The sequence below is a fragment of the Plectropomus leopardus genome, chromosome 12, assembly GCF_008729295.1.
Source record: "Plectropomus leopardus isolate mb chromosome 12, YSFRI_Pleo_2.0, whole genome shotgun sequence".
NCBI classification, from domain to species: Eukaryota; Metazoa; Chordata; class Actinopteri; order Perciformes; family Serranidae; genus Plectropomus; species Plectropomus leopardus.
The window spans coordinates 2305198-2313032 of NC_056474.1; the positions used below are offsets into that span (position 1 = coordinate 2305198).

The 7835-nt window shown below is 33.9% G+C and overlaps 1 protein-coding gene across 1 annotated transcript; it reads right to left on the minus strand.

Moving 5' to 3' along the window:
- Positions 1-470: 470 nt before the first annotated feature.
- LOC121951478 (UDP-glucuronosyltransferase 1A1-like) lies at positions 471-7832 on the minus strand. The gene is made up of 9 exons (XM_042497810.1): positions 7051-7832; positions 6231-6294; positions 5111-5259; positions 4462-4589; positions 3673-3766; positions 3354-3479; positions 3176-3263; positions 2277-2496; positions 471-847 (listed from the first exon to the last, which is right to left on the minus strand). The coding sequence occupies exons 1-9, from the start codon at positions 7564-7566 to the stop codon at positions 577-579; spliced, it is 1656 nt and encodes a 551-aa protein (XP_042353744.1). The 5' UTR covers positions 7567-7832; the 3' UTR covers positions 471-576.
- Positions 7833-7835: the final 3 nt, after the last annotated feature.

Below are 7835 nucleotides of genomic sequence, written 5' to 3' on the forward strand. Positions count from 1 at the left end.
TAAGAATAATCAGGAAAATGTACCCAAAGCAGAAAAATCCAAAAACCAAAAACAGAAAAAAAAAGAAAATGACTTAAATGTTTATCAAAACCATTTTCAGTCAGTCACCTGGTTGATTAATTTTCTAGATGATCAAATAAAATCTCAACAAATCTTAAACACTGGATTGATTGCTAATTATCCTGATATTTTAAATTATGTTAGAGAATTATAATTTTTAAGCATGTTTCCAGGTCATTTCCTTTTTGTAATTTTTTTCCCCTTTTTTAAGTAATTTTCAGGTAATTTTCTTGTACTTTTTTACTATTTTATTGCTAATTTTTGGGTAATTTCTTATGTTGCTCATTGCCTTCTTCCAGTGTTTTTGACAGAAATCAAACCTATTTGCTCAGGTTTCAAAGGGTTAATGCAATTTTAGAAGCTGTTGTTCTCGTTAGTCACTTAGACAAAAACACAGGAGAACAAAAGGGTCCAGGCTGAAAAAACTGAAGTTACTCTTTAATATTTTAATGACGATGATGGCTTTTATCCCCGAACATCAGTGTGCTGAGATGAAGGGGTTAATGTGTCACCAGGTCAGTCCTGCTTTCTCTTCCTGCTCAGTTTGCAGCAGCAGAGTTTCAAACATTTTACAGTCAGTACAATAAAAACCAGCACCACAGTAGCCAGCAGCAGCATCACGTCCAGGCAGAAGTACTGGAACCAGTTGAGGTCGTGGACCGCAGATCTGAGATGTTTTGCACCTTTGTGCCGCATCACAAACTCCGTCCAGTACACCGAGAGGTCGAGTGGGTCGTTGGGTCGGTCCTTATGGAGCGCCGACAGCTGCTGTATGTTCTCTTTATACCTGAATACAAACAGGTGAAGAATAAAACATACCGTAAAACTTTAAATAAAAGCCCAGTTTCGGTTAGACGCAACACATTTTGACAAATAAAGGCCGGTCTCTGTTCGAGGATCGCTCTGGTTCACATGCGGTTCATTTTTAAAGAAGTTCTGGTTGTTGGCGGCCTGCTGGAGTTAATGTTAGTTAGCTGCTTAGATGATGCATAAAATATGTATATATGTTTAAACTTATGTCAATGTGGACTTAATACACACACAATGTTAGCTTAGTAAGATTCTCCAAAATTCAGTCATTTAGTTAATTTTACTGAAACTGTGAGCACCAAAGAAGACGGTATTATCTGCAGAGTCAATAAGAGAGACGCAAAATAGAGATTATAGATAATAGAAAAAATTTTGTAAAAAATGTTCAGTGAACTATTTTCATAATTATATATTTCAAATTATTTCACAGAAATATTGTTATTTGTTTGTTTGGGTTTTTTGGCAGATTTTCAGGTAATTTCTCGCTTACATCAGGGTCATTTCTTCTATTTTTACTTAGTAACGTCTTCACATGTTATTGAAAAAAAGCCACTTTGCTCAGGTCAGAATGGACATGAGACACACGTGATTAGTTTGGTCAAATTCTCCACAATTCAATCATTCAGTTCATTTTACTGAAACCGTGAGCACCAAAGAAGACGATATTATCGGCAAAATAAACCAGGGCGACGCAAAAAAAAAAAGATCAGTAGAAGACTATTTTTTAAAAAGCTGGGGAAAATGACCAGCAAATTTTATTTTATATATATATATATATATATATATATATATATATATATATATATATATGTATGTATATAATTTAATTTATTTTACAGAATTATTATAATTAAAAAAAATTTTTTTGCAAATTTTCTCTGACTTTTCACAGATTTCTCACTAACTTCTGGGTCAGGTCTTCTATTGTTGCTCAATACTTTCTTCACATGTTTTTGAATAAAATAAAGCCAATTTGGTCTCAAAAGGTTAAATAAATAATTTGATTATATTTCCATCTTTGCGGGGCAACAGTTTTGTCGAAAGGAATTTAAAGCCGGTCCCATAAAGACACCTGTGCAAAATAAAAGCCTGTTAAGTTCAATGATTTAAGCAAATAATAGTATAATAATGATAATACTAATTTCAGTTTACGGTATATAAATTATAAATATTTAAAAAATGTTTAAACATTTAATATAAACAACTGCTCGATGTCACTCTCTCTTATCGGTAATATTTACTTCAATTATCCTGCTTTTCTTCGCTACCAAGAAAAGTCAAATTTCATACATTCATTGTCAATTTTTAGAGTAGAAAAACTTTAAAAAAAATATTTTGATCATCAGCAGCACCGACATTTAAGAAAAACCTTTTTACTGACCGAACAGATGTTACAACCCTCTCACCTGGTGTCATTGATGACCTCATTCAGCGCCTGAAGAAGACTTTCTGTCGTGATCGAAAAAATATCCAACACCACTCCGGCCTTTCTGCTCGCCAGCTTCGCCGCGTTGTCAGGCTGGTCCCCCGTGATTGGCATCATCACCATGGGAACAGCATGACACAGTCCCTCAAATAGACCATGTGAGCCAGCGTGAGTGATGAAAGCCCGAGCTGAGGGATGAGCTGAAACAAAAAGATGATTTAAATAGCAACAAAAAAATAAATAAATAATATGCAGATAAATACAGAGTAAATACAAAAGAATAAGCATATATTGAAAAAAATCCAGTAAAGGCCAAATGCTAAATAAGATAAAGAAATAAATATACAAGAAACTAAATAGGTATTGAAATAATACAAAAATAAATACCATATTATATATAGAAATAAATATATAAGTAAATAAATTAAGAGAGCAATAAATCAATGAAAGAATAAATAAATGGTACAATAAAGACAAGATTTTTAAATGCATAAATTAAGAAATAAATACAAAGGTCATGACCTCCCACCTCATAAACATACCAACATAGAAAAACATGAATAAATAAATTAACAAATACAGCTATATAAAAATGGAGAAGTACATTTTAGATTTTTAGGTGTTGTTTTATTTTGAACATATTTATTTATTTATTCATGCATTTATTTTAGGCTATTTTCTGTATTTATGTTTTCTATCCTTCCATATTTATTTAGTCGTTTTTATATTAATGTTTTAATGTATTTATTTATTTATTCCTGTATTTATTTATTTATTTATTTAATGATACTTAAGAGATTTTTTTGTCCTCCATAGATGTTAGGTCAGTTTTTAGCCGTGCTAACGTATTTCAGGATGTGTTTCAGTGGATTTACAGACCTAGCAGGTCATTCTGAGGCACCCATTTCATCAGCTTCACATTTTCGGGGATGCTGTCGGGAACCTGCCCAGTGTACCTCCATATTACCTATGAACAGAAGGCATTTATTGCTTTGTGATTAACTGACGCAGGACTTAAAATGCATCTTGGCATCTGTTGATAAATATATTCCCGCACCTTCTGTGGAATCTGTCTGAAGGCTTCCAGGAAGACGGAGGTCGTCTCCACAGGCATCTCTGACACCATGGTGCCCAGAGTGAACACCACAAAGCCGTGTCCTCCCGACAGCCACGTCTCCAAATCCTGGAAAAACAAAAACAAATAGAGCCAGGCATTCATCTGCGGTTTTCTATCTTTCTCTCTGTCTCCACGGATTAAAAGCAGTGCGATAATATGAAAAGGAAGTAATAGATAATTAATTCATTAATTAGTGCAAATTACGTTAATTCATTGCTTTTAGCTTAAAAGGAATCAGAAACAGACAGGCTTCGCTTACTTGCGGCAGAGGATTTCTCACGTTGCAGTTGATGCCACCAACTAGTACAAAGTTAGGCATGAGAGGCCGCGGGAACTCCAGTGTGAAGTCTATCCTGTAAACACAACATCATATCATTTACCTGAATATGAGACAGAGAATCTAGGTCTTTTTTATTTATTTATTAAGTATTTTCACATAGACGGATGTGGTTTGTTTATGGAGGATGAAAAATGACTTAATTATCAATAAATAAATTTAGGAATAAATAAATACTGAAATCAATGAATGAAAGTATAAATAGGTACAAAAATAAACAAATATGGGAATTAATACATAGATTATCAGTAAAATAAATAAATGCTGAAATAAATATAGAAATGAATAACATGGGAATAAAGAGATAAATGCGTAATTGAATAAATATTTTGGAATAAATAAATGAATACGGAAATAAAGAAATAAAAGAAAAAGTAAATGCCAAAATAAATAATGGAATAAACAGATATTTTAAAAAAAATTTAAAAATTATAAATATCAATAAAATATGCAAATAAATAGATACATGCATAAATAAAATATGCAGGAGAAAATAAATACAAAAAGTTGAGAAAAAAAAATTCTTTATTCATGCATTTAAAAAAAATCTGTAAATTTTTTTCGGCCTTTATTAATACTTAATATTTATTCATTTCCATATTTTTTTCTGTATTAAAATTTTATATGTATTTATATATCGATACTCGAGCCATTTTTCATTCTCCATAATTCTTCTCTTAAATATCAATTTATAACCTTTGTACGCGTTACCTCAGCAGCCAGATATCAGAGTCCGACAGCACTTCAGCTATGCCCACTTTCTCTCCCAGGAACTGATAGGCTATGTGGTCAAAGTGCCAGTACAGCAGCCGGCACAGCAGCGGCTCCAGTAAAGCCACCTGTATGTCAGAGGCATCACAGAGCAATAAAACTTTATTATTATATTTATTATATATTTAATATATTTATTATAAGTGAGGTGAAGGTGCTTGGCTGTAGAGTTCTGCTGTTTAGGTTAAATTTTAACAGTGATTGAATTGTGCTCCAGCACCAACATGTCAGATACCGCCGGTGTGAAATGAGATTGATTTTGCTCTTGAAAATGACTTTTTTTTTTTTTTTTTTACAAAAATACGATTTTCCAGATTTTTGTCTGAAATGTTTTTTTTTATGAAAATGCACAAATTAAATTAATCTGTACTCTCCACATCTCAGCCTTTCACACCCTCAGGTAATGAAAAACAAACAAAAAGAAATGATCAGTTATCGGTATCTTATCAGCCAGGAGAAGCTTTAAATTATTGGTTTATCGGTATCGGTTGAAATAATTATTTTTGTGCATCACTGCTAATAACATTGGAAAAGAGTTCATTTTACAGAATAAAACCAGCCGTCCTTCACGCATGCACCAGGTGCTCACCAAAGTGTTAAACGTCCTCTCCTTGAAGCTCATTTTGTCTGTGTATCTGGTGAAGAAGCGCGGCACGAACGAGGGCGGCGAGGGGCAGCCTGCAGCCTTCATATCCAACGAGCACGGGATCCCCCTCAGCAGATTGATGGTGGGGAGACCTGAAAATGATTTTATGAATGATTCAAAAAACTATTATCATCTATGAACAGCCCCGAACCATCACCACTGTATCCCGCAACAGAAGAACAGAACTGAAACTGAAAAGTACAGCATCAATAAATGAATAAGTAATAATAATAATAATTAGAATAAGAATAATTAGATAAAATGAATAAATAAATAACTGTAACAAAAAAAAAAAAAAAAAAAAAAAAGTTGTTGTTTTACAGGAAAAAATGACAGCTGTGGTTGTCAGAGTAATTCTGTAGAAAATACAACTTTCCAGAACAACCTGTACATTTTACAATTTAAAATAGTTGTAATTATAACATTTTAAAACATAAAAAAAATGACGCTGTCCATTTGGAAAAGAAAAAATAAAATTTTATGCATTTCCATCATTAGTTACATTTTGTGTAAAGATCCTCAATTAAATTAATAATTGAAAATGTACACATTAGAAAGTGGTAATTATTTTTCTTTCAATTTTAAAAAGCTGTTATGGACACGAAAAAAAAATAAGTTTTTTTTGTTAGTGTCTTATTATTTATGCCCATCTGTGAAGCATAACATGAATTTGTAAAGTGTGATACGATTCTCTCTCTCACTAAAAAAATCCACCTTACAAAAATCCTTATTTTTAAATCCTTATCGTTTTGTAATTTTAAAAGAATTGTACTATTTTTTTGTGTTACAGTTTTCTTGTGTTTAAACTAAAGTAATCAGTAAATTCTACAAAGCAGTGTCAAAAAAAACTAGAAAGTGGGACCATTGTGTTCAATCCAAAATAATGTGGCAGGCTGTGCTGTTGACATATGACAGAGAGGGATTCATAAATGCATTAAAAATGACAGTCAGACAGTTTTTTTGCAGTTTCAGAAAATACAGCACCTCCTTAAACCAGCTCACATGTCGGCAGAACTGAGAATTAAATGTGCAGACGCGTAAGAGCTGAAAGAGATGGACTCACCTAATTTACGAGCTATCAGTGAGCCGGTGGGCACCATGGGGTCAGTCAGGACGGCATCAAACTTCTGCAGAGTGAAAAAGTTTGCATATTTGCATAACTTTGCATATTAACATTTTACAGAGAGAGAGGAGAGACTGACCTGGTGCTATATTTGCACCTCCAATTAAGCCTCTGTAACCTGAGCAAAATTTGCTTTTTTGTCTTTTCTTTTTTTTTTCAAAAACACAGGATGAAGTTACATGTTATGAGTTACAAGAAAATTACCTGAAATTTACCCCAAAAAAATGGACAGGAAGAAAGGTTGAAAAAAGTATCTACAAATCTATTCATAAAAAAAATAAATTAGTAAAAGGTGACTTTTAAGGAAATTATCTAAACATTAGTTTTATAAAAGAGGGCAGAATGATCAGAAAATTAGTTTTAAAAAAGTACATTAAATTATATTTATGATAATCTGACATGTACAGTTATGTCACAGAAAAATATTTTAAAAATCTAGAAAATAAATACTATTTCCAGCATCTATTAGGTCATTTTCTCACTTGTTTTGTTGTTGTTGTTTAAACAATTTGTTGTGCTTATTTATAGGTAATTTTCTTGCAACTTTTTGTGTTGTCAATACATTTTTTTAATTTAATTTAATTTATTTTTATTTTTTGCTATTTTTTGGGCCATGACTTTTAAAAATCAAACTAGTATGCTTAGATTTCAACGAGTTAAAGAAAAGCATGCACAAATGTCTAAACAAATGTCTCACAAATGTACTATAATAACTGTAATAGTTTTATTGAACTTTGTTAGATTTTACACCTGCACTCACCTGCTGAGCCAGGTGTGAGATCACGCTGTCATTGAACAGCAGGCTCTCGGCCGTGGTGTGGATAAAGCCCGTAATCCTCTGAATGTGTGAGAAGCGTTTCCTGATCTTCTCCATGAAAGACTGAGCAGATTTCTGCAACACCTCCTTGTTCGAGGACAACACAGAATCGACATAATCCTTGTCGTAAGGAACAGGATATGCCACGGTGTCGTAGTGTTTCCCTGGACCCATCCGTATGCTGACCTCCGGTATCACCACTGTGACCCGGTGCCCACGCCGACCCATTTCCTGGACGATGGCCTTCATGCCCACCCAGTGACTCCCATCCATGGGCACCACCAGCAAGTTTCCCAGAAAGCCTGGAGAGGCAGTTTCAGCTGCAGGAGTGCTTTCTGTTTGCACTTTCTTCTCTGGTATGTTTTCCACCACAGAGTCCCTCGTCTTCTCCTCTGCAGCAGCTCTCACCTGCATTTCCATGTTTAGCAGCAGGAACACAAACACGGCAGCTTTCCACATTGTTTGCTTTCCTCTGAGTTCAACAAAGACAGAAAGTGAGGCAAAAACAACAAGAAAACGTCCCCGTCTCTGTGTTTTCTAGACGACCCCAGCCTGTCAGGATCCTCTGTCTGGGCTGTTGAAATTCCTCTGTGAATTTGTGTGTTCAAAGTCCTCGTTTTTACAGGAGCGACTGCCACAGGCAGCCAGTGATTGAATTACTGTGTTATTACTGCAGTCCATGTACATGAAAAAGCACACAATCACAGCTGATACCACCTCTGACGGAC

Bases quoted from the DNA above. Each gene is read 5' to 3' on its own strand.
- LOC121951478 (XM_042497810.1), bottom strand. From the start codon at position 7,566: ATGTGGAAAGCTGCCGTGTTTGTGTTCCTGCTGCTAAACATGGAAATG. The intron at 6,295-7,050 runs GTGAGTGCAGGT...TTCACTCTGCAG, and splicing joins TCTCACACCTGGCTCAGCAG to AAGTTTGATGCCGTCCTGAC. The intron at 3,264-3,353 runs GTGCGGGAATAT...TTCTGTTCATAG, and splicing joins TCAGACAGATTCCACAGAAG to GTAATATGGAGGTACACTGG.